The sequence below is a fragment of the Nomascus leucogenys genome, chromosome 15 (genome assembly GCF_006542625.1).
Source record: "Nomascus leucogenys isolate Asia chromosome 15, Asia_NLE_v1, whole genome shotgun sequence".
Classification (NCBI taxonomy): domain Eukaryota; kingdom Metazoa; phylum Chordata; class Mammalia; order Primates; family Hylobatidae; genus Nomascus; species Nomascus leucogenys.
In genome coordinates this window covers 39,009,595-39,036,217 of record NC_044395.1, presented here as the reverse complement: position 1 = coordinate 39,036,217, position 26,623 = coordinate 39,009,595, and the positions used below count along the sequence as shown (strand labels likewise).

At 36.3% G+C, this 26,623-nt stretch overlaps 2 protein-coding genes across 7 annotated transcripts in view; one reads left to right on the top strand and one right to left on the bottom strand.

Moving 5' to 3' along the window:
* Window positions 1-16,741, top strand: part of CEP57 (centrosomal protein 57) — a 43,921-nt gene extending 27,180 nt beyond the window's left edge. For 2 of the 3 annotated variants that reach the window (XM_030794677.1, XM_030794676.1), the window contains exons 5-11: window positions 1,575-1,691; window positions 2,618-2,695; window positions 5,960-6,067; window positions 6,588-6,665; window positions 11,843-12,084; window positions 13,240-13,384; window positions 15,075-16,735. In XM_030794677.1, the coding sequence (XP_030650537.1) occupies window positions 1,575-1,691; window positions 2,618-2,695; window positions 5,960-6,067; window positions 6,588-6,665; window positions 11,843-12,084; window positions 13,240-13,384; window positions 15,075-15,302 (996 nt within the window). In that variant the 3' untranslated portion in view covers window positions 15,303-16,735. Of the gene's footprint in view, window positions 1-1,574; window positions 1,692-2,617; window positions 2,696-5,959; window positions 6,068-6,587; window positions 6,666-11,842; window positions 12,085-13,239; window positions 13,385-15,074 lie in introns of all 3 variants that reach the window. The other variant, XM_003253024.2, reaches the window with a different exon arrangement.
* Window positions 16,742-18,163: 1,422 nt separating this feature from the next.
* MTMR2 (myotubularin related protein 2) overlaps window positions 18,164-26,623 on the bottom strand; it is a 95,295-nt gene continuing 86,835 nt past the window's right edge. For all 4 annotated transcript variants that reach the window (XM_030794671.1, XM_030794672.1, XM_030794673.1 and 1 more), the window contains 4 exons: window positions 25,683-25,775; window positions 22,161-22,274; window positions 20,212-20,388; window positions 18,164-19,522 (listed from right to left, as the gene is read on the bottom strand). In XM_030794671.1, the coding sequence (XP_030650531.1) occupies window positions 19,361-19,522; window positions 20,212-20,388; window positions 22,161-22,274; window positions 25,683-25,775 (546 nt within the window). In that variant the 3' untranslated portion in view covers window positions 18,164-19,360. The remainder of the gene's footprint in view (window positions 19,523-20,211; window positions 20,389-22,160; window positions 22,275-25,682; window positions 25,776-26,623) is intronic.

Below are 26,623 nucleotides of genomic sequence, written 5' to 3'. Positions count from 1 at the left end.
TGCAGAGCAAAGTGGGGAAAAGCCCCTATTAAAACCATCAGATCTCATGAGAATTCACTATCACGAGAACAGCATGGGGAACCACCACAATGATCTAATCACCTCCCATGAGATCCCTCCCCCAAAATGTGGGGATTACAATTTGGATTACAATTCAAGATGAGATTTGGTTGGAGACACAGAGGTAGACCACATCAATAATCATATATTATTATTATGTCTGCTGTGTTTATTTAACATTTCTGTGATGGATGGGCTGGAGAAAGGGGTCAGTTTAATAAGACAACTTTAAGATGTTTTGACTAATATATGTTTTGGAGACAACTATTAGGCATATGTAATAGATGTCAAGAGCTGTTAATATCCACTAGGATGTGGCTAGAAGGGAATTAGTTCACACAAATTCCTAAATTATTGCTTTATATTAATTTGTCATATTCAAGTTTCTATTAAAATGGTACCTATTGCTATAGCCTTATTTTGAAGACACAGTTTACAAGTTCAGGCACTTTTTACCAATAATAGACCTTGAGTTAATATATTTAAAATTATCCTAGTATAATGGTTTACGGGTGGATTACTTGAGGTTGGGTTTGAGAGCAGCCTGGCCAACATGGTGAAACCCCGTCTCTACTAAAAATACAAAAATTAGCTGGGCATGGTGGCAGGTGCCTATAATCCCAGCTACTCAGGAGGCTGAGGCAGGAGAATTACTTGAACCCAGGAGGCAGAGGTTGCAGTGAGCTGAGATCATGCCACCGCACTCCAGCCTGGGTGACAGAGCAAGACCCCACCTCAAAAAAAAAAAAAAAAAAAAAAAAAAGTCTATATAGGAGGCAATCTTTATAAATCTTTGACTCTAAATTTCAAAAAAAAAAAAAGTTTAGGGCTGGGTACGGTGGCTCACGCCTATAATCTCAGCACTTTGAGAGGCTGACGCTGGCGGATCACGGGGTCAGGAGAGCGAGACCATCCTGGCTAACACGATGAAATCACGTCACTACTAAAAATACAAAAAATTAGCCAGGCGTGGTGGTGGGCGCCTATAGTTCCAGCTACTGGGGAGGCTGAGGCAGGAGAACGGCATGAACCTGGGAGGCGGAGCTTGCAGTGAGTGGAGATCAGCCACTGCACTCTAGCCTGGGCGACAGAGCGAGACTCCGTCCCAAAAATAAAAATAAAGTATAAAAGGATATTATACATAGAATTCAAGGGAAATATAAAAAGATACCAAAACCATAATTTTTACCCTAATTAAGAGATTAACTACTTAACAGGACCAAACTAAAAGTATTTGTCTGTGTGTGAACCCTGTATGTCCAGTAAATCCCTGCTATCCCAGAGCATAAAGATAATGTCACTATATAAAACTACGTATTAGGTAAATAGCTATAAGCCAAGGCAACTGAGTTCAGAACAGTATCCACTTGGTCATTTATTGATGCCCCCTGTGGTTTCATCTTAATATTATTTTCCTAGAAGTAGTTATGTGAAGGGCCAAATAACAGCATAGAAAAACACTGAGCAGTGTTTGATTGTCAAATTATCAAGCTATATTGAATATTGTTTTTCAGGTTTCCCTAGAAAGAGAACGACAACATGGTCAAACACATGTTCAGAGCCAACTTGAAAAATTGGATCTTCTTGAACAGGAGTATAACAAACTTACCACAATGCAGGCCCTTGCAGAAGTCAGTGCATGTGTCTTTTTACTGTTAACATATATCAGGGTGGTTTTTTTTTTAATGTTAATTATTTTGTGTCACTGGATATTTATAGCATTAAAAGTGATCTTATAATGAAGAAATATATTGGAGTTTTAAAAAGAAAATACAAATTCGGAGAGAATGTTCACATTTTACAATCTTGGTGGGCATTTTTTTTTTTTAATGAAAATGTTTGTTAAAAAATTAAATGTTTTTGGCTGGGCGTGGTGGCTCACACCTGTAATCCCAGCACTTTGGGAGGCCAGGGCTGGTGGATCACCTGAGGTCAGGAGTTCAAGACCAGCCTGACCAACATGGTGAAACCCTGTCTCTACTAAAAATACAAAAATTAGCTGGGCATCATGGCAAATGCCTGTAATCGCAGCTACTCGGAGGCTGAGACAGGAGAATCGCTTGAAACCGGGAGGCGGAGGTTGTGGTGAGCTGAGATCATGCCATTTCACTACAGCCAGGGCAACAAGAGAAACTCCATCTCAAAGAAAAAAAAAAATTAAGTGTTTTTGAGTATCCCTAAGGCTTGCATCACTTGGTTTAAGTTGCTCTCTGAGCTAATTTTAGTTTTAATTATTTCATTTAGGAGATATTTAATGCCACTGAGAATAAAGTTCCAGATTTAGCCTCCCTATCCCTATTTACATTCATGCAGTGCTGTGTTCTTTGGCCATAGATTTTACCCATAATTTTGTCCAGCTACCTCACAGATGATAAATAATTGAACACAAAAGGAGAGCATCATGGATGCCGTCCAGCTCACAGCCTCCATTACTACAGTGATCTAACCACCTTATATTGAGTAGGATAAAATTTACATGTTCCAGTGCTGCTATATTAAAATTTTACAGACACTTAAGACTTTTCACCTTTATCCCTTTTGACATTTTTATCACTAGAAAAAAATGCAAGAATTGGAAGCAAAACTCCATGAAGAAGAACAGGAAAGGAAACGCATGCAAGCTAAGGCAGCTGAGGTAAGTTAAAATGTGAGAAAGTGGGCTTTTCATATTTCTTACTGCTTTTTATGTACAAGTAAACAATTACATTTGGGTATCTTACATTATTTATATTTTAGAATAGTCCAACACATAAATTTTCAGATATTGGTTAATGTGGAAAATTATGAACAAGTATTTTTATAGACAGTAAAATTTGAACAATTTTTTTGGCATGTTTGTAATTGTGGAGTTTCAATCAGCATTTTAAAAAATAACAGACTAAAAAACATCAGAGACTACACACATAAGAAGGTATGTAATCATGTAAAACTTCTTACGGCCACTATCAGTAATATTTAAAAGCTATCTTTCAGTATCCTACTTATAGGTACTTCTCTTCTTTGGTGGCCTCAAGATGCCAGGACAGAAGTTGAGGTAGTGGGATGCCCCAGTAGCTATTGACCCAGACCAGTTAACAGAAGCCACCACATGAGGAAAATGAGCTCTACTCTCTCCTAGTTTTGGATTTTATCCCATGCAGTGGCCACCAGATAGAATAGGTGAGGTAGTGTGGATTCACAAAAGCATTGAGTTTATATGTACCAATCGGAACTGCATTTCTAGGAGATATATAGCAAGACTACTGAAGTAAGTCTGACTTACAGACTCAGTAAAATAAAATTTTCATGTTTTTAACTGAAGACACTCTTCGTTATGAGCTTATTTGCTCAAATTCCTCCCAGATACTCTCCTGTCCCTTCCAGGGTCTTTTATTATGACATTTGCATGTATCTTTTTTCGTATGAACACAAGAATCAGGTCTCAATTCCAAGGAGTAGAGCCTCTGCAGTTCAATCTGTGACCAAAGGCCTACAGTGTCTTGGGCTCACTTCATATATGTGATTACAGGAATATAAAAGTTATCTTTATCATGTTGTCTATTTCTTCTAGTGCGTCTCTAAATTTGTTGACTTATTTTCTTTTTTTTTTTTTTTTTTTGAGACGGAGTCTCGCTCTGTCGCCCAGGCTGGAGTGCAGTGGCGCAATCTCGGCTCACTGCAAGCTCCGCCTCCCGGGTTCACGCCATTCTCCTGTCTCAGCCTCTCCGAGTAGCTGGGACTACAGGCGCCCGCCACCACGCCCGGCTAATTTTTTTTATGTTTTTAGTAGAGACGGGGTTTCACCGTGGTCTCGATCTCCTGACCTCGTGATCCGCCCGCCTCGGCCTCCCAAAGTGCTGGGATTACAAGCGTGAGCCACTGCGCCTGGCCTGTTGACTTATTTTCTATTAAATCTGATACAGTTCCTTCTCAAATATTTACCTTCTGATCAATTTGTAGATTTGTTGTTGTTGTTTTCCTTCAGTGTGCTTTCTGGGTTTTGTAGCCACATGGCTTAATTTTTGACCAACAAAATTTCTTTGCCCATTTTCTCTTTAGGGTTGGCCACTTCACTGTGTTTCCATTTCCGTACTTGTAACAAACAAACTTGTGGGTTGTGCTTTATATGCATTGTGGTGTTGAGTACATTATATATGAAATACAAAATTTAGTAAGTTCCTTATTTAATGAATTTTTAAAATAATTTATGGTACTTCTATTTTCTCCTTCATTTAGCAGGCAACACATAGGGACCAAATTAGTTGTTGCTGGTAATATGTTACCAGTAAATATTTTGAGTTGATGGTGAACATTATTGTACTGAAAGAACAATGAGGGATAGATGTGTGGTTCCAAGTCTAGTGTTGGGCGAGTTATGTAACTATTCAGAGTCTGGATTTTTACATTGTTAAAGAGTGGTCTGCTGAGGTCAGGAGTTTGAGACCAACCTGACCAACATGGTGAAATCCTGTCTACTAAAAATACAAAATTGGCCGGGTGTGGTGGTGCATGCCTGTAATCCTAGCTACTTGGGAGGGTGAGGCAGGAGAATCGCTTGAACCTGGGAGGTGGAAGTTGCAGTGAGTTGAGATCACACTACTGCACTCCATCCTGGGCAACAAGAGCAAAACTCTGTCTCAAAAAAAAAAAAAAAAAAGTGTTCTGCATTTTGCATCTTCTTAGTGTTGGTGTGATCAAATGAGAATAAAAAATAATGAAAGTGCTTTAAAATGTTTTAAAATTGTAACACAGAAATATACAACTGCTGGGAAGAATAAATAAACTGGAAGTTAAAATACTCAAAAAAAATTCTTGTATACTGTTTACACTCATTGGCATCATAAGTCTTCTAGAGTAGTAATTTCCTGTTCATTGAATTATGTCTAGTCAATTTATATAAAGCAATGTTACGTGTGTTGGGAGTGTATAGATGCTTCCTGAGGGTAGAGGTTCCTGTATTCCTTTGTCATGGAATAGATTTTTTACCTCAAAGCTGCACTCATGTGGGAAGTATTAGTAATAATCTCAGTATCTGTTTTTATGGAATCCAGTGGTTCTGAATATTTGTTCTAGCTCCATTAGAATTTCCTGGGGAACTTTTAAAATACTTTAAAATATGAATTTCCCCAATCTGGAAGGGCCAAAATCATGAGATCTGGACAGGCACCTGGCAATCCAAATTGTCCTCATAAACTGCAGACAGTTTTGGTACATACAGGCAGATTTGAAACAACCACTATTCCAGACAGGTTTTTTTTTTTTTTTTTTTTTTTTAAAGAAAGTTGAAAGTTGGCTTAGTGAAAAGAGCAGTCCTTTTTTGAAATTATTGGTGCTCGTGGAATTTCTACCGTGAAGATAGGATATTTTTAAATTAATACAGTTACTCAGCTTCTAGAGAAAAGGGCTTGGTAACATTTGCCTGATAGCTTCCAGTGTTTTTTGTTTTTTGGTATTTTTTTGGACATAGTTTTCAATTCCTTTTTCTCGTATAGTAAGTGCATGGCTTTTTAGAAAGGGAAGAAATGTATTCTGCTCTTCGGCTGTTTTGTGTCTGATAATGTAGTAGATGCCATTTTTGAAAAGAATATATTTAAGCCATGGTTTGGGGTCAGATACATTGCATTTAACTCATTAGATAGATAGAATTTATGGAGTAACTACAAATACTGGAGAGAATGTGTTCCACACTGAAGAAAGGACAAATTATAACAGAAGGTCAAGATAAAATGAGAGACTGGTATTTATTTAAAATATTTGACAAACGTTGATAGATTGGTTCAAGACATAGTTATACAGCTATAATATGTTTTTCAGTTAGATGCTACCATTGGTTTTTACAGGCTTTTTACATGACACATCTCAAATCTGAGTCATAGCTTTTATTTCTACAGCATTAACTTTAGGCTCTCATTTTTCCTAGTTGCAGACTGGTCTAGAAACAAATAGACTTATCTTTGAAGATAAGGCAACTCCACGCGTTCCCAATGCAAGAAGAATTAAAAAAAAGAAGTCAAAACCACCAGAAAAGGTGTGAAGACAGAACCAAATCAGGCAACATGCTGATTACTTGGTATAGTTTATGTCAAAACACCCATAAACTGTGTGGTGTACTACAACCTTGAGAGAGTAAATCTTTCATTCTCAATTTCTTCATTCAGAAGGTGGAGATAAGTAATACCTACTCCTAAATTTGTATCCTGATAGTGAGAAAATATATAAGCATTTTGGAACTACAGAACACCATACAAAATTAGCATTATTAGTACTGCATTATCTTGTGCTCTTACAGTGTTTTGTGTGTATGTATACTGATTTTCTACTTAGAATGTAACTGTTGTTTTGTCAAGTGCTTTTTTCCCCCCAGCCTTTCCTAGGCTAGGATATATGCTAACAAGTACTATTAGGAGCTGGCTTGTGATCATAATGCCAGCTATAGATAAGGCAAGTAGTAACCCAGTAGTTAACTGAAGTTTCACGTTAGTCATGTATAGTCAGTTTTTATTATCATGTGAATAAAATAAAATTGTTTTCCTTTTCTTTTCATTCAGAAAAGTTCTAGGAACTATTTTGGTGCACAACCACATTATAGATTATGCTTGGGCGATATGCCATTTGTAGCTGGGAAGGTGAGTTTGTCAAACTCTGGATTCTTTTTGTACAACGTTCATCCCTGAATTAAGTCCCTGTATTTGCAAGTATGTCTATAAATGGAAGGAACATTTTTCTGTCCCTTTACCAGTGTGGATCACAGTGATGTGAAAATGAGATGGAGGGAAGTTTCTGGGGATCGGGGAAGCAAGGAAGAGATGGGGAGGATACCTTAAAGTAGATAAAGTATATGTGGAAAGGAAGTGATAAAAGCAGAGACCCTAAGTTGAAGAAGGTGTTGTTTCAGATAGGGGTCAAGGAAATAAGAAATAGTATGTTTGTAGCATTGGATTTTTAGTATCAATCCTGTTGAGTTATATTTAGATATAGGTAGATATTCGAATAAGCATATAGCACATTCTACTTGTCCTCACATCCAGATCATTTCTAGGACTAATTCTCCAAGAAGCAGTCATACGTACACTTGAATCTTAAGTTTCTTCAGCACTTGAATGTAAAGCTGTATTGTCATATATCAAGTACTGAGTGAAGTGCCTAAAACTGTGCTAGTTGACACTACTTTATGAGCTGTTTGTGTTGCTGGTGGTTTTATATTTAGATTCCAACTAGATTGTTATTCTGGCATCTTGGGAAGTAAATGTTCTTCTGAATTTTATATTTGTTTATATTTATTTTAAACCCCTAGTAAATTCGCAGTGAAATCATGGGGAATATAATATATTAGTGGTGACAAGTATTTGAAAAAGGTACAGTTGACCCTTGAACAACATGAGTCTGAACTCTGTGTGGGTCTACTTACAGGCAGATTTTTTTTTTCAATAAGTATCTCGGAAAATTTTTTGGAGATTTTTGGCAATTTGAAAAAACTTGCAAACTATAGCTTAGAAATATCAGAAGTTAAGAAAAAGTTGGTATGTCATGGATGCATAAAATTGACTAAGTCAATACTAGTGCATTTTATCATTTACTACCAAAAAATATGCACAAATCTGTTTTTTAATTATAATTTATCAAAACGATTTGCACACAGACTATGTGACGCCGTTCACAGTCCAGAGAAATGTAAACAGAGATAAAGATGCAGTATTAAATCATAACTGTGTAAAATTAACTGTAGTACATACTGTACGACTGATAATTTTGTAGCCACCTTCTATTGCCATTGTGATGAGCTCAAGGGTTGGGAGTATTCACTTAAAATGCCACATGACGCTAATCATCTTCAAATGAGCAGTTCATCTCTCCAGTAAATTGTGTATCACAGTAAAAGGTGTTCTCTAGTAGTTCCATATTTTCCATCATGTTCAGCACAATACAGTAAATAATTTGAATAATATCATAGGACCCATATCAAGTGCTACTAATGATGGTGGAAGTGCTCCCAAGAAGCAGACAAAAATCATGACATGACAAGAAAAAGTTGCATTGCTTGATATGTACCATAGATTGAGGTCTGCAGCTGCGGTTGTCCACCATTTCAAAATAAATGAATCCAGCTGAAGGCTTATTGTAAAAAAAAGAAAAAGGAGCCTGGCATGTTGGAGTGCACCTATAGTCTCAGCTACTCAGGAGGCTGACGGAGGAGGATCACTTTAGCCCAGGAGTTTGAGACTGTAGTAAGCGATGATGGCACCACTGTACTCCAGCATAGGCAACAGAGTAAGATCCTCTTTAAAAATTAAAAAAAAAAAAAAAGAAATTTGTGAATGTACCACTGCAGCTACTCTAGCAGGTGCCAAAACCTTGTGCTTTTTGCAAAATAGCTTTTTATCTCATTGAAAATACAGCTTTTATGTGGATGCAGGATTGCTATAAGAAAGGCATACTTATAGACTCTAACATGATTTGAGAAAAAGGAAAGTCATTATATGACAACTTAAAAGGAAGGTGAGGTATCTAAAGCTGGAGAATTTAATTCCAGCAAAGGATCGCTTGATAATTTTAGAGGTTTGGCTTTAAAGATGTCAAGATAGGAGAAGCAGCTTCTGCTGACCAAGAGGCAGCAGATGAGTCCCAAGATACCATTAAGAAAATCATTGAGGAGAAAGGGTATCTTCCTGAACAGGCTTTTAATGCAGACAAAAGTACCCTATTCTGGCAAAAACATGATGCCACGAAGGATATTTATAAGTAAGGAGGAGAAGTCAGCACCAGGATTTAAGGAAAGAGGAGATAGGCTAAATCTACTATTTGGTGAAAACACAATCAGATTTACAATCAGGACTGCCCTTATCTATAAAGCTGCTAATCCCTGAGCCTTCAAGGGGAAATATACCCAACTGCCAGTCTTTGGGTGTACAACAAGAATGCCCCTTTGAGAACCCTTTTTCTAAACTGGATTCAGAAAAAGCATTGATTCATCAATGCTTTGTCCCTGAAGTCAGAAAGTAATTTGCCAGTAAGAGACTGCCTTTTAAAGTCTTTTTAATACTAGGCATTGCCCCTAGCTACCCAGGAGCACGGAAGTTCAACACCAAAGGCATGGAAGTAGTCTACTTGCCCGTAAACACAATGTGTTTAATTCAGCCTCTAGATCAGGGAGCATAAGGACCTCTAAGGCATATTATACACTATAGAAAGGGTTCTTAATGCTGTGGAAGAGAACTTCAGAGAGAACATTATGAGAGTCTGGAAGGATTACAGTTGAAGATGATGCCATCATTTTTATAGAAAAAGTCATGAAAGCCATCAAGCCTGAACTAATAAATTCCTGTTGAAGAAAACTCTCCAGGTGATATGCATGATTTCACAGGATTTATGACAGAGCCAATCATGAAAGAGATTGTAGATATGGCAAAAAAGGTTGGAGGTGAAGGATTTCAAGATACGAATCTTGGAGAAATTCAAAAGTCAGTAGACACCATGATAGAGGAATTAACAGAAGACTACTGGGATGGATACGAGTGCTTTCAAACCAGTGCCACAAGATGAAGAAGACAACACAGAAGTAATGTCAGAAAACAAGTTGACATTAGATAATCTGGCAGAAGGGTTCTACTTATTCAAGACTGCTTTTGACTTTTTTTTTTTTTTTTTTTTTGATACGGAGTCTCGCTCTGTCACTCAGGCTGGAGTACAATGGCACGATCTCGGCTCACTGCAACCTCTGCCTCCTGGGTTCAAGCAATTCTCCCACCTCAGCCTCCCAAGTACCTGGGACAACAGGCACGCGTCACCATGCCTGGCTAATTTTTGTATTTTTTAGTAGAGACAGGGTTTGTCCATGTTGGCCAGGCTGGTCTCGAAATCCTGACCTTAGGTGATCCACCCGCCTCAGCCTCCCAAACTGCTGGGATTACAGGCATGAGCTACTGCGCCCAGCCTGCTTTTGACTTTTACGACATTGACCCTTCTATGATACATCACTGAAACTAAAGCAAGTGGTGGAAGAAAAATTGGTATCATATAGAAACATTTTTAGAGAAATGAAAAAGCAGAAAAGACAAATTATAGTGTATTTCTGTAAAGTTACACAGAATGTGCTAGCCTCTCCTGCCTCCCCCTCCACCTCTTCTGCCTCTGCCACTCCTGAGACAGCAAGACCAACCCTACCCTTCTGCCTACTCAACAGTGAAGATAATGGGGATGAAGGCCTGTATGGTGAGCCAGTTAATGAATAGTAAATATACTTTCTCTTCCTTAGGATTTTCTTAATACTTTCTTCTAACTTTACTTTTAGAATATTGTTTATAATACATAAAACATAATATAAATGCTTCCAGTCAACAGCAGGCTATTAGTTACATTTTAGGGCAAAATTTATTATAGTTCTCAGTTACATAAGTGGGAGCCAAATGATCAGAACACATGGACACATAGTGGGGAGCAACATACACTGGAGCCTGTTTGGTGGGTGAGTTGGTTAACGGGGAGGGAGAGCATCAGGAAGAGTACCTAATAGATGCTGGGGTTAATACCTAGGTGATGGGTTGATCTATGCAGCAAACCACCCTGGCACACATTTACCTATATAACAAACCTGCGCATGTACCCCAGAACTTAAAAGTTGAAGGAAAAAAAAAGTTTCATTATGGCAGAGTTTTGACTGCATGGGTGGTCGGTGCCCCTAACCCCTCCATTGTTCAAGGGTCAAGTGCATATTAATATAATCAGAAAAATAACAGGAACGAGAATTTTTTAAATTATTGCATATTGAAAGTGTACTTATAGGCAATTAGTATACTAAATATATATTACAAGTTACGAGCAAAATAATGGTTACATCGATTGATTTTTGAATAGTGGACCAGCCTTGCATTGATGTAATAAATTCCCACTTGGATGTGATATATAATACCGCTGCATTCACTTTGCTAGCTAACAATAGAAACTAAGATTAGAAGGAAAGCGTATGTTTAGCTTAGTATGGTGGTTCCAAATCTGGCTAATCAAAATCAACTGGAGGACTTGAAAACACAAATTTCCAAACCCTAACTCTGCAGTGAGTTTGGTGTGCTGCCTAGGAACCTGCATTTTAAATATGCTGTCTAATAATATTTATGGAGCCAAGTAAGCCCAGCCATCTATTTATAAAGTGGAATAGTACATTGAGATTGTTGGTTTAGTGTTTAAAACAAAAACAAAATATCTTTGAGAAGTCGATCAGGTTTTTCTTATACATGTGATAGACATGTATTTAGTGCTTCCTATTATTCCAGGATACAGAACAGTAGTCTCTACCACCTGGATGTACACTGTTTAATAGGTGAAATAGATATGTAAAAGCAATTAAAATATGATAAATGCTATGAGAGAGATGTAAAAAGTGTTATAGGTGATCTGAGAATGGACTGATTGATTACCTGACAGTTTTAAGGAAGCTTTTAAAAATAATATATTTGAACTGGGTTTTAAAGAATGATATAAATGTTGCTAACACACCAAAAAAATGTCATCTGCAAATATGGTTTGTTCACAAAATGGAGAGAAGTGGAGGAGGATAGGACATGAGGCTAGGAAATGTAGGTTGCAGCTCAATGATGTGTATGTAGGGCCTTATTTTCCATTCTGAAACATAGTTAGTGGATTTATATCAAAGGATTTCAAATAGAAGAAAATCATGATCAGAATAATTTTAGGATTTATATACTCTACTTTGGGGGGTGGAGAGTTCTTTTTACCTAGGCTTAGGGAATAGAAAGTGGTATACAGAATATAACTTCAATTACTTCTTTCATCATTTTTCTTCCTTTAGTCCACAAGTCCTAGCCATGCTGTGGTAGCCAATGTTCAGCTTGTCTTGCATCTGATGAAGCAACACAGTAAAGCTTTGTGCAATGATCGAGTCATCAACAGTATTCCTTTGGCAAAGCAAGTATCTTCACGAGGTGGTAAAAGTAAGAAGTTGTCAGTAACACCTCCCTCCTCCAACGGTATTAATGAGGAGTTGTCAGAAGTCTTACAGACTTTACAGGATGAATTTGGGCAAATGAGCTTGTGAGTTTTTGTTTTTTTTTTAAATTCAATTTAGCTCTAAAATCTCATTTTTTAAAAACTTGTTGACTTTATTAATCTTACTTTCCTTTGTTCAGCAAGTATGGTTGAGCACAATCCTTATACCAACCAAGTTACTGGGACTTTAACAAATACAACTAATAAGGGTAAAATCTCTTTTTAAATACTGTTAAATGTTTTGAAGACCAAGGTTTATATTTAAGTTTTATTTCTTTGAGAACTTACGATATACAGTCATGCATCACTGAGTGACAGAGATGTGCTCTGAGAAATATATCATTAGGCGATTTTCTTTTCCTTGTGCTAACATAAGAGTGTGCTAAGCTTATAGCTTATTGCTCCTAGGCTACAAACCTATACAGCATGTTACTCTATTAAATACTATAAGCAATTGTAACCAATGGTAAGTATTTGTGTATATAAACATCTAGGTACAGTAAAAATATGATACTAAAGTCTTATGGGACCACTGTTGTATATGTGGTCTGTTGTTTACTACATCATTATCTGGCACCTGACATTACATTCATTTTAGCTAAACTTAACTGATAAGACATGAGTGTTTGAAGAGCAAGATTCATCTGTAGACTTTCCTTTACATATACAATACTCTTGGGGAAAATAAGAATATAAAGAATTAACCTTGAAATTAAGAACTCTTGCATTTCCCTCCAGTGCCTTTCTTGAACTTTTAAATTCATATTTTGAATTAAAAATTTCTTGATCTAGGCTAGGCACGGTGGCTCACACCTGTAATCCCAGCACTTTGGGAGGCCGAAGTGGGCATATCACATTCTGGCTAACGGTGAAACCCCGATAGTACTAAAAATACAAAAAATTGGCCGGGCTTGGTGGCGGGCACCTGTAGTCCCAGCTACTCAGGAGGCTGAGGCAGGAGAATGGCGTGAACCCGGGAGGCGGAGCTTGCTGTGAGCCAAGATCGTGCCACTGCACTCCAGCCTGGGCGACAGAGCAAGACTCTGTCTCAAAAAAAAAAAAAAAAATTTCTTGCTGTGTTCAAAAAATGGAGTCACTTTTTAAACACATGGAGCAGTAACCCATAATGAGTAAGGTATAATAGACCTAACCATGAAACACAGAAAACTTAACCACGTTCTACTTCTGCTTTGTATATAGTGATCACCAGCAGCTTGCAAAACTTATCCAGGAGTCACCAACCGTTGAACTGAAAGACAAGTTAGAGTGTGAATTGGAGGCATTAGTGGGAAGGATGGAAGCAAAAGCCAACCAAATAACTAAAGTTCGAAAATACCAAGCCCAGGTAACTCAGTTTTCCTTCACTTAGGTTTCTAATGATTAAGAAAAAAAAATACACTTTAATTCAAATGATGACACTAAGTGTATCATAGATAAATATCTACAGGAGATACTTCTTTATTGAAGACATTTGTTCATTGAGAATTGGTAAGTGGATTAAGAAGACACTTTTAGTCACTTAGCATATTCATCTAAGAAACATCTTTCAAATACTGAATATATTTAATATTCTTTATGAATAAGCTTTAACTTCTTTGATGAATTTAAATCTGAGTTTATCCAAGTAAGTTTTTTTTTTTTAAAGCACCTGCGAAATTCTGTTTCCAAAGGAATAAGTCATATGTTAAATATGTGAAATATATTTGTTACTAATCATTTTATAACAGCCAACAATGTAGTACTACTAGATGCAGTGGTGACGTCACACTCAAGGGTTTTCAGCCGGAGAGAAACATGATTCATGTATTTAAGAGATTACTGTAGTGACTAGGGGTAGGGTGATGGGATCAAGGCAGAGGCTGAGAGATCAACTATAGATGTATCAGAGGTGGTCGGCAAGACAGTAGTTGGGTTTGGGCAGAGGTAAACAGATTTGAGGTATGTTTTGGAAGTAAAAAAAATATTGGGGTTACTTGCTGCTGGGTATCATGTAGAAGGAGAGGGAGTTAGGCAGGATGGTGATTCCACTGACTAAAATGGAGAAGGCTGAGAAGTTCAGAGAGCAGAACAGGTTTGTTGACTGTTGATTGGTAGCCATATGATAGACACACAGTGCCAAGTGCTCTGAGTATGTCATCGAATTTTCACAAAAGGCTTCTGAAGTGGGTATATTATATAGATGAGGTAGATGCTAGGCCACATTTTCTGGGAAGTATGCATATATCCTCAGTGAAATTAAATAACTTGCCCAAGTACCAGCTCACTGGGAAATGGCAGAGCTGGGATGAAACTAGCCTTTTCAACTCTAAAACTTGGGCTGTTTTTTCAAAGTTCATGTATGAAAAAGAAATACAAGCAAATTATTCCTGTAGGAGTAAGGAGTAATGGTCTAATTTGTTGCTTATACTAATTAGACTTATTCTATTGGAATACCAACATGCCAGCATCAGTTTGGCTAAAGTAAAAATAAAGCTCACCTATTTAAAATTATTCTAAAAATAATGGAACAAAAATAAAATTCTTTTCATAGTATTAATACATTACCAATTACATCTGTTCATCCATCTGGAAATTGCTTCTTTGCCTCCTCAGACTAGTTTCTAGAATGCCTTTCTCCTCTTTTTCTTATTTGTGAAAATCCTTCCTGTTCTTCTTTTCTCTGTTTCTGATTTTTTGCCTCCCCCATGAGTCTTCCCTTCAACTCCCCTTCTCACTCACCCTGTTCTGTACTTTGGCAATACTGCCTTAATTTAGGACAACCAGAATTTGTTTACTCATGTTTACTTGTTTGTATATTGTTATATATATATATATATATATTTAAGCATATATTTATTTATATTAATATTTAAGTGTTAAATGACTAGTGCAGTAGATTTTGAAGTCTTTAAAAGAAAGCCTAGAATATATTATTTGAGTTTCAGTTAGCATGAGAGTTAACCAAAAAAAGGTACTCTTTTGTAATTTTTGTTGTCAGAAAAAAAATATTTTCATTAAATTCTCCTTTTCCTTCCTGCCTTGGTTATTTGGTGTAGCTGGAGAAACAGAAGTTAGAGAAGCAGAAGAAGGAATTAAAAGCTACCAAAAAGACTCTTGATGAAGAAGGAAACAGCAGCAGCCGTTCTAGAATCACAGGGACCACAAATAAAGATTTTACCAAACTGAGACCTGGAGAAAAAAGGAGAAAAAATCTTCAGTTATTGAAGGACATGCAAAGCATACAGAATTCATTACAAAGCAGTAGTTTGTGTTGGGATTACTGACTCATAACCAGGTCAGAAATTTTATTCAGATAATCTGTACCTCATCAATCAGATGATGACAATTTACTTCCCAGGTCTCATACTCACTTATGTTGGAATTAATTAATAGCAGGTGTTTAGGGACCCAGGCTTCATTACACAGGCTTTTCATGTATGCAGGATGACTCAATGTTAAAGCATTTAAATGGAAACCAGGGGAGTTTTAAAGCCCGAGAAACCACACATAATCTTGTTTTGTTGAGATGAGTTTGCTGTACTGGTATATTGCACTTTGTAAACAGATTACCAGTTTTTTACTTGTGGGTGTGATTTTTTTAAATAGTTCTTTATATATAATTAAAATTAGGTTTAAATTTTGAAAATATGAGACTATGCTATAGGCAGTGCTTGCTTGAAAAGTCTCATTTTTAAATCTCCCTGGCATGAAGTGCCCACTTCCCCTTTCCAAAGCAACCATTAAACATACTTTGTTTCTACTATTGGTGGAGTTTTTCTATATTTAAAAATATATATATATTTCAGAGGATTTTTATTTTGCTTTTTGGCATTTCAGACTTTGATCAGTACTAAGTGCACTTGTATTGCTTTTTAATCTGTTAATTTTTTAAAGACCCAAGCAGTCATTTTGAGTTGTATCTATAAAAATTATAAAAGGACTTTTGAAAGTATAAACAAATTATCAGTGAAATAAATGAGATTTGAGAATAAATTGAGAATGGGAGAAGGGATATGTTGTGAGCATATACCTTCACAGTTCTTAATACCTGCTTTGTAATCATGATATTCCGTCAAGGCATTATGGTTTTTAATCTTGAAACTTAGAGAACCCTTTGAATATTTGCTTTTACTGGTGTACAGTATGAGTGGAATATGAACTGTACACATAATTATGTTGATATAAATCATAATTTCAAGTAGATCAAGACATGTTAACTTTTTATAAATTTAAAGTCAATAAAGCACCTTTTTAAAGGAAACACTGCAACTTTCCTTAACAGCCTGTTAATAAAGGCTTTGTGATAAGCTCTCAAAAAATGCATTTCTAAATAGAACATCAATGTATTGATGAAGAGAAAAAACTAGTACTTAGTTGCCATACTCATGCTTACATAGAAAGAGAGCCCAAGAATATTAGATTTCCTCATGATACAAGATACTACAGTAACAGGCTTTAATTTAGGATCCTTAAATAGATTTTGGGGTATTATTTGTGACTCTCCTGAAATTGTAAACTTGTGCTTGTGTGTCCAGTTTTCTAATGAGTAGGTTTGTAGCTTGATCGAATTAATAATTGTGAGCCCATAGACACAAGGGAAGTGAGAAACAGTGCTCTGGTGACATGATAAATGTATGTGTCAACCACCATTTCAACTATTAAAAACTCCTGTTATCTCCTTGTTTGAATTTCAGGTCATTAAATTGTATAACCATCATTTGAATTGTAGTGGCTCTGAGTCCTAATTAGGAGAATGGTGATTGAATGATGCTAAATCCCACCCCATTTCTCAGCTAGGATTCAAACTGAACTACTACAGCTTTTTGTACTGTCAGGTGAGAAGTGAAAAAAATACTGCTTCCGTTTTCTTATCTGCAAGTTTACAGTAGAGGAATGTGTCATCCATCCACTTACGTTGTAACAGAGCTTTATTGCAATTCATTTCAAATAAGGTTATGTTTACAGACTTGTGGTAGACATGTGAATTGTTCATTCCAATATAATGTGGTGAACTGCAGTGGTAGTAGCCGTATACACAGTGCTATGGGGGCACAGAGGAAGGTGGGGATGTCAGAGAAGGCAGTCATGAATCAGATAACTTCCTAGAGGAAGAGATGATGCCTAAACTCTAGAAAATAGGAATTAGTCACAAGGGAGAACAGTTGTTCCAGGTGCGCAAGATAGACTGAACAAAAGTGGGGAGGCAGGAATCTGAGATTACATGAGGCAATTGTGAACAACAGAGTAGCATTGGTACGTAAAAGTTGAGGTATGCAGAGACTAGGTCGAAGGAGGCCAAGGAGCTTCAACTTAATCATACTGGTCTCTAAATTTTGTAACCCTAATCAAAGAGGGAAAAAATTACACCTGCACAGCCAATAGACATATAAAGTTATGAAACATGTAACTGTCAATTCAAATATTTAAAAGTTTTGCTTGTGTAAATATATAAAAAGGGCTAGTATTCCTCCTCCCGCCCTTCCACACACACCAGTGGTATATATTAAATGCTGAAGTGCAGGTACTCCATATTGGAGACTTCTGCAGAAGGTGAGGGGGAACCACTGAAAGGTTCTCAGCAGAGAAGTGGTAAGGTTGCACTTAGATTTCCCTGGCTTTTGATTTGAATTTGAAGTGGATGCAAGTATGTTAAGACTAGAAGCTTTAAATTCTTGATCTCTTCAGCCATTCTACGTTCTTTTATGTGGTATCAGGCCAAGATAACCAAGGTTTAAATGAGGAAAATGGCAGATGCGTTTGTGAAATACTTGGAGAAAGCTTAATTTTTAATACTTAGAAAGCTTAATTTTTAATACTGATTTGCTAGCCACTTAAGTGCCCTGTTAAAAAGCTTATATTTCACACAATTACCAAAGAAATCATTTTGGTACCAATTTTGCTAAATTGGATATACTAATAGAAACTATAGTTCCTCACTGCAAGACCAAGAGGGAGGCTAAGGTTCAGACTCCCTGTATAGTGAATTAGTGAGTGGAAAAACACTGTATATTTTAATTGTTTGATTTGGGTGTTGGTTAAGGAAAAATGGGTACAAATTGAACATTTTCATCTGGGGTGCATCTTCCTCCAATAATTTCCAAATACTTCTGGGGAAAAAAAAGAAACGGCAACTTTGGACAAGAACAAAGCTGAAAAGTCAGTTGGAATTTGTTTTAATTAAAAGAAGACCAAGGGGACAAGAAGCTCCTTTGTTACAGTACATTACATATGGCTCTTATGTAGAATAAAATAGACATCAGAGTCAAATGTTTCTACCAGCACCAAACTCTTACACTTGTAGCAGGTGAACAGTGAAGCAAGATTTCTTTTACTGGCTTTGAGATTGTAATACATCGTTTATATACCGTGTGTTCTTTGGTAGACTTAATCGTTGAGTGGAATTACAGAATTTGCAAAGGAAAAAAATGTAAAATTTGAGCAGTACTTCTCACCATAAGCTATTTATACAGACTTCAGAAAAAATGTCAATCCTAGTAAGATTTTTAAATACGTCTTAAAAACTTGCCAATTAACTTCTGTGTGTTCAGACAAGTGAAATACACTGTAGTAAATAATTAGTTTTTTAAATATCTTCCATGATGTTTCTGGTAATTGGGCTAATCTGAAGGGCATGGAATTCTTTGAACTCCTGTATGGCTACTTTCTCCCCTTCATTTTCCCCCAAGCACATCTATAAGGCCTCCCATTTTGGATCAACTTGCTAATATGTCTTAAGTATGTAAATAATGACGGCAATAATTTTCAACTACTACCACACCGTAATATCTTCAACACTTTGCCTTTTACTATATGAAGAATATGGAAGTTGAAAAGTGATCAAGGTAAATCAATTACTGCAAAAAAAGAAAAACCTAGAATGGAGAAAGGGATATCAAATGAGTTTGATCTGTCATGACATCAAGGCCCAATATATGTGATGCCACAGAATTTCAGTGTTTTTTTGAAAACTGATGTTCCTCTGCACAGTGAGCACAGAGTGTATTTCTAAAATGGTTTTAATATTACCAGATGCCAAAAATTTGTAACAGCATTTGCCTTTTAATTTAAACTTGTTCCCACTGTGGATCCAGGATTGAAGTATTTTAATATTCTTTGGATACTTAAAAGATTAGCATCATAATCATGTAATTACATATGGAGTTATTTCACTTAAGCCACCTGCACTGCTACAGTTCTAAACTCATCCTAGAGAGATTTAAAATAAATAAAGTGACTGAACTTTCTCTCATAGATGGGTTCTACATTCGGAAGACTTTCTACTCGTAGAGCTGCCAGTGTAATCAAGAGTTTATAGCAATGATGCCCCTGATCTTACAATCCTTTATACAACAGTTTGGACAGGAGTGACACACTGTGCAGGAGAGCTGGCTCTCTCTGAGGATGAGGTTGATCGGTTAGAAATCTCTCTCTGTAGTTCTTCTACTTTTTTCTGAAGCTCTGCTCGTTTAGCAAGAAGTTCTTTGTATCTGTTGTGAATAGGTTCCTGCAAGAGCAAAACATAAAATATTAAACTAGGCACTCCTGACCAAAGCCAGGTCAAATCATTCCCTAAATGTTGCAGTATATGTTTTTTCAGCTGTTGGAACCAGTGGCACCTTTCCAACCCATCAGTGAAATTAAATACAGGGACTATGGACACCACTAATCTTTTCACTGGCTTCCCAGTGCCCCTGAGTATTTCCAAAGAATAACCTGCTGTGTAGGTGCTCCTGAAACTGGTACTTTTCCAAATACAACAAATAATTAACAAGACAATTAAAAGACAGTAGTCAGAAGATTCCCTATTATTTATAGGTTTTTAGTCTTAAACAGTTCTAAGTAGTTAATGTTCCATAAATATATTCACAGTAGACCAGAATTTTGTTCAGCTTTTAACTTTCCTAAAGCTACTTTCTTCAGCTTATTAAAACAAGACCCCCCTAGAGGTTATCCAGACAGAGGAGGGAAGATGCGAGAAAAGACAGCAGTGATTTGTCCAATGTCATACAAGCAGTCCTAAGAACCAGGTATACTGATTAACCCTGCCCCAGTGTAGTATTTTTCTACTATACGGTTGTACCTATCAATGGGTAAAGTTTTAAATATGCACAGATAATCTTTCCAGCTGCTTTTAAGGAGACAAAGTTGCATTGCATGAATGAAAACTCCCATTGTATATTGTAAGGCACATACCTGTGGTTTCATCCGTGGATTCCACCTTATGTAATATCCCACCCAGAGCTCTAGGTGGCGCATGCTGGCTACTGGATAAAGGACATGATTGGAATAGCTCCCATAGAGAGGATTAGTGAAGTCTTCTAGCTGGCTATTTATGTAAGACCACAGTGACACAGTCTTTTTAGGAAGATTCTGTAGGCAGGAAAAATAGGTAAAGATTCTCCACCACATAAGCTATTTACACTTTAGATGAAATTTGTAAAGAAGTACCTTCTTGTCATTAAAATCTCTTTAGAGGAAGTGGACTTGGAGACTTCAGTGATAAACCAACTTAAGATCAGAGGGTACTGGAAAACAGTCTGCAATTCCTCAAAGAGATACCATATGACCCAACGATTCCACTCTTGTACATACCCAACAAATGGAAGACATATGTCTGTACAAAAACTTTTTTATAGATGTTCAAAGCAGCATTATTCATTAACAGCCAAGAAGTGGGAACAACCCAAAAGTCCATCAGCTGGCGAATGGATAAGTAAAATATATCCACACAATGGAATATTATTCAGCCATAAAAAGAAATGATATAAAATGTATGAACCTTGAAAGCATATTAAAGGAAAGGAGCTAGACACAAGGTTTACATATTAAATGATTCCATTTATATGAAATGTCCAGAAGAGGCAAATCTAGAGACAAAAACATTAGTGTTTGGCAGGGGTGAATGGGGAGTGACTATTAACAGGTTTTCTGAGGTGAAGAAATGTTCTGAAATGAAAATGTGGTGATGGCTGTACAACTCAGATATACTAAAAACCAGTCAACTATACACTATACAAAGTGAATTTCATGGTATGCATATTATTATCAATTTAAAAAGTTTTTTTTAAATAATCAATGATTCCTACCCAAGGCTTTCAAAAAATAGAACTATCTTTGAAACTTAGCTATGCTATTTCTAATGAGCATTCCTTAAGTTGTTGAGTGCCTGCTATGCATAGAAATATTTACTGCATGCTAGACACTGAAGACATAAGGTGAATTTAAAAATTTAATACCTGCCTTTAAGGAAGTTTAGGAAATACCACATAGCAGTTCTTGTGGTATTTTGTATCGCTTATTTAATAATCTTCATAATTTTACAAAAGCAGACATTAACTTCCCCAAGCGAACTGTTACAGTAAGTGATAGATCCAAGATTTGAACCCAGCAACTGGGCTTCAGTGCAAGTACTTATTCCTATTATGCTTTATAAAATAAAACATAAATACTTTATAACCACATTTTTTTAGAATAAAAGTTGATGCAGAGGGTGATACCAATCAAAATGATTAAGATGTTGATACATAGGATAGACAAGTTTTGATAAAGAACTAAAACTTGAAATGTAATCCTTACACCATATCTTCTTAATACCAACCCCACTTAACAGTGATACCTTTGGGGGAAAAGTGGGATAACGAAAAACTTTTAACTTTCTACATACTGTCTTTTCAGTATTTGAATTTTTTTATGGTATTACTTTACAACTTAAAAAACTCAAAAACTTGACCTAAAATGTCTCAATAAGTAGGATATACTTGGGAAGTTGAGCTGCCTATTCACTCGAATATACATTTTCTGCTAATTAAATTTTTCTGCACCTGCTATAAAGGATTTCCATTCTACATAGAAAAATTGGTACACTGGTGCTCCTTAGACTTCACGTACTTCAGTTCTCTTTAGCAGAAACCACTTCCCACTCATGAACTCAGCAGACAGCTAGCTAGCACCTTCAGCCTTGTGAGAAAGATACTTCAGAATATATCAGGTCCAGATATATGGAAGGAAGCAATCAATTATTATAGCATGTAAGATAAAGTATGACCCAAAAGAATGACTTCAGTTGAAACCTATCACAACATTCTTCTAGGGAAAAGTATACAGTAGAGATAGTATGGGGAAGGTCATGTTGCATATTTTACCTCTTTTCCTCTCTGTTGTTCACTATTACAGAGGAATGTTCCGAATAAGCAGCTGTATAGGTGGTCCAAAATAGTAACGAGAAAATACTCATTGAATTCAAATGCGGTAGGAAACTGCAAATCGAACATCACAAACACATAAATTAAGACATTCTTCAAGCATATTCATCCCTGTATGGGTAGATCTTTTTGAGGTAGCATTTAAAATTAAGTTAAACATTCAAATCTACATTATTCCAAACCATTATGGCATTATTTGTGTGGTTTTTTGGGTTTTTTTTCCAAAAATCGTGTTATCACTTTTCTAATCATGATGTTTCTGTATCTGTTATGTCTGCTAACCCTAAACTTGCAGGCTGAATTTTGACTTAGGCAATTCTGGCAATTCTAGGCATTCTCTGCCAAAAATGACCACAAACAACATTAAGATTCTTTAAATTTTCAACAACATAGTTGTTTTTCTTTTTTAAGGATTACACACAAAATGCCAATAATGTCTCCAGAAAATGTCAGCAATACACAAAAGTAAACATCTAAGGCAGATAATTTACAAGTCAACCAACCTATTATTTAGGTGGTGCAAAAGTAATTGCCATTTCAATGGCAATTACTTTTGCACCGACCTAAACTTTTCAGGGAACATCCATCCCACCAAACCAGAGTCCCTTGTAAGCCACTATTTTGGCAGCATCTAACAAAAAGAAAATTCACTCTCTAACCCAAGCCAGGGGCTTGACTGGATGTCGTATTAGTTTTACACAACACAATTTTAGGGGACTAATCAAATGAAAAATTACAAACCCCTGAAAGTTAGAAGGTTTTGTTTAATCCATCCTATCTAATATTTCAGAATTATTTGGAAGCTTCTATGTAAGATTCTACCAATTATAGGGCTGTACGTGATAAGAAATTATATATTTAGATTGCAGACTGTGAAAAGACACATTGCTTCCAAGCTTTTACATCTTAGATCCCTTCCTTTATAGTGGAGGAAAATAGTATAAACAGCAAAATGGAACAGGGATGAAAACAACTTTGCCTTGAAGTTTCCTATATTTTAGCAAGTATACACAGGGTAACATGACAAATTTCCTAAATCAGAAAGGGCACTTACTAGGCCTTGATTTTTGTGGCTGTGAAGCTGAATGAAGCAGATGATCAAGCAGAAGATGACCAAGCATTTCCACAACAAAAGCCAATTGTAAAAAACTTTGTCAAATCCCATTTATTCCTTTAAAAAATAAATCCCACCTCCTATATTTTTCACAGTCTTAACAGCCTTATTATTAGCAAAATATGAATGCATCCTGAATCACTAAATAGCAATCCCAAGGATCTAAGCCTGCGATTAGTTTTTCATCTTCTTGGCGAAACTATCAGCTCAGTTATGAGAAGACAGCTTAATCAGTAGGCATTTCCTCACAAAGAAACTAAAATAGCAGGGCATTAACTGCAGCTATTACTTTTAAAACCCTAAGCAGAAGAGAACTATTTTGTTTTCTTTACATGTTTAAAATCTAAAAGGCCCTTCAACAATTGCTTCCTGATCTCAGGGCTGAGGTGACAGAGATGAGGATGGAAATAGGAGGAGAGGTATAGAATCTGGCTGTCATAATATAGTTGGTTCTGTTTTGACAAATGTGCTATTCAAGTCTCTGTACTAGTATTCAAGTATTTATAAAACTGACAATTGCTAACAAACATTATGACTAGTTAATATGCTTTATATTCAGGAAGAAAATATACAGAAAAACACTAGGTGTATAAAATAAAGATGGCTATAAAGTATTTTAGGTTCTATCAAAAATACAGATTTAAACTGATTTTCTTTTATTTAGTGCCAGGCTCAAAATTAGGGTTAAACTACTTTTAGATATACAGCATATAAAAAGTTACCAAAATTAAAATTACTAAGGAAGAAATGTATTATGATGTATTCTCCCATCCAAGTGCTAACAAGGCCCGACCCTGCTTAGCTTCCAAAATCAGATGAGACGGGTGCATTCAGGCTGGTTGGCTGTAGATTATCATGTACTCTTCTTTGCAAGAAATTGGTAAATGTGCTTTTTTTCTAGCAAACGTATCAGAACTGATACATTCAAACACATTGTTTCCTTCAAGGTATTCACCTTGGAAAGCAGTACACACAACCATCAACAGTACCACAGTTTCAGAGAGCTTTCCTATTCCTTTGATGGCGAATTTGATTTCTGCCAAGAGTCAAAGGTTATTTAAAACTGAATATGGTAATAGTCAAAAGTGGGGTCCTAATGTTTTGGGTCAAACATCCAAAAAAGGATTGTAGGGACTTAGGTAGTTGATGTACTGCCTCAAAGCCAATTCCAAAGGAAAAAGTCAAACCTAATCCAAGAAAGTACAAAGTAAACATTGCACCTTTCCTTCCTCCTACCTCCCAACACACCAAAGGTCTGATTTATAAACCAAAATTGAATTGTATACACCTTTTCAGTATATATGCTAAAATACTAGTCTCATCATATTGTAGTCATAGCTATGAAAATGCTTCATTTAACTCAACAGTTTCTAAATAATTCACCCAAGTAGAAATGTTTATGGAGGCAAGGGACTATTAAATATATAATTGATGATTATTTCACCTGATTACCATTAATTTTCTTGTATTGAAATAAATAGTATTTTATTGAAGCTAAAAATATGCTCCTAAATAAGTATGATCCAAAGCCAGGCAGAGCCAGCACTTGCCCTACTTTAAATTCATATGGCAATCTAAGTAAAAACAATTCAGACTTCCAGTTGTTTTGGGGTCTAATAAACCCTTGGGTAAATAATTATCTCCCAATGAGCTGCATCCAACAGGGTTTCGAGATGGTTTGAGTCAGAATTAAGTCATATTTTTAAGACAATGACCCGTTGCCTCATTAATAAAGTGATCTCACAATAAACCAGGTGTTTTCTCAGTCCCCTTTGCTCTTTCCAAAAGATTAAATTCATTTATATTAATATTTCAAATAAATTTGTTAGAAGTTCTAAAAGCCGTAATAGTTCTCTCTATGCCAAAAAATAAAAAGAACTGGATGTAATATGTGCCTCCCTTGTTGCTTTCTATATAAACATTTTTCCCTTAAAATAAAAATTTTCAGAAGAAGCAGATTGAAATTAAAAAAAAAAATTAACAGTTAAAGTTACTTAAAAGATTTTATTTTGTTTGTGGTACCTAGCTTATTTTTTCTCCACTCTTAGCAATATATAAATGAGCTTCTAGGTGAGCCTATTTAACACTATTTGTTCAAAACAAAGGATAAAACCTCTCGGGAGTTATTATCAATGCTACTCACTGGAATACTAATAGAATCAAATTTTCAAGTGTTAATCTTTAACCTGATTCATAATGTGACAATAAATAATAGCTCTCACATGGACATGGAGATGTTACAAGAATTTCCATTTAATGATTTATAGGATAATCAGTGACCAAATCTCCCCACTCTGACAGGAAAACTGAAAGGAGATGTGTAAGAATAGATAGGCCAGATAAATTACCTGTCTTGTCATCTGCCAGACACAGTCAATAAATTGAAGAAAAACAGGTGATCTGTCTGCATCTGCATGGTTCTTATCTCCATGGCCAACTCTCTGAAGCAAAAAGAGTGAAATATATGAACTTCGGGGGATTTTTCATGTTTTGATGGAAATAACTTTTTTAAAAAATAATAATTGGTCAGCAGTCTAAAAATTTTCAAAGTTGGGTGCTGTGGTTTACACCTGTAATCCCAACACTTTGGGAGGCTGTGGTGGAAGGATCACATGGAGCCAGGAATTCGAGATGGGTCTGGGCAACATAGCAAGACCCCATCTCTATAAAAAATTTTTAAAAGCCAGGCATGGTGGCATGCACCTGTAGTCCTAGCTATTCAGGAGGCTAAGGTGGGAGGCTGGCTTGAGCCCAAAAGTACAAGACCACAGTGAACTATGGTTGCACCACTGCACTCCAGCCTGCATGACAAAGCAAGGCCCTGTCTCAAATACATAAAAAATTTCAGAAAGTCTTTTAAAGAGCATTGCAAAGTAAGTAAAAAATCACCCATTATCCTGCCAAGCAGAAATCTAACATTTTGATGTGCAAACTGCTCAGATATTTTCTGACACAAGTGCTTGTAATATGAATTACTACTCTGTTTAATAAACCCAGATCCTAAAAGGTTGCTAATAAAAGATGGAAGCAGTCAGAACTCAGAGGCCAGATTTTTGTCCTGGAGATTTTCATTTCTCTCTGAGAAGTAAGTTACATGGACACTGGCCTCAGAAAGCACCATTCTCTGTTAATATCTTGACCACCAAGTGAAGGGTACCCCATCCTATCTTAGCACTAATGTGTCTTCATCAGGAGGAACCATATTAGCACACATCTTAGAAAACGTGTCAAAAATGCTTGACATCCACCCTCCAAGCATGCAGTCATCTACCTAGTTTCTCAGTTATTT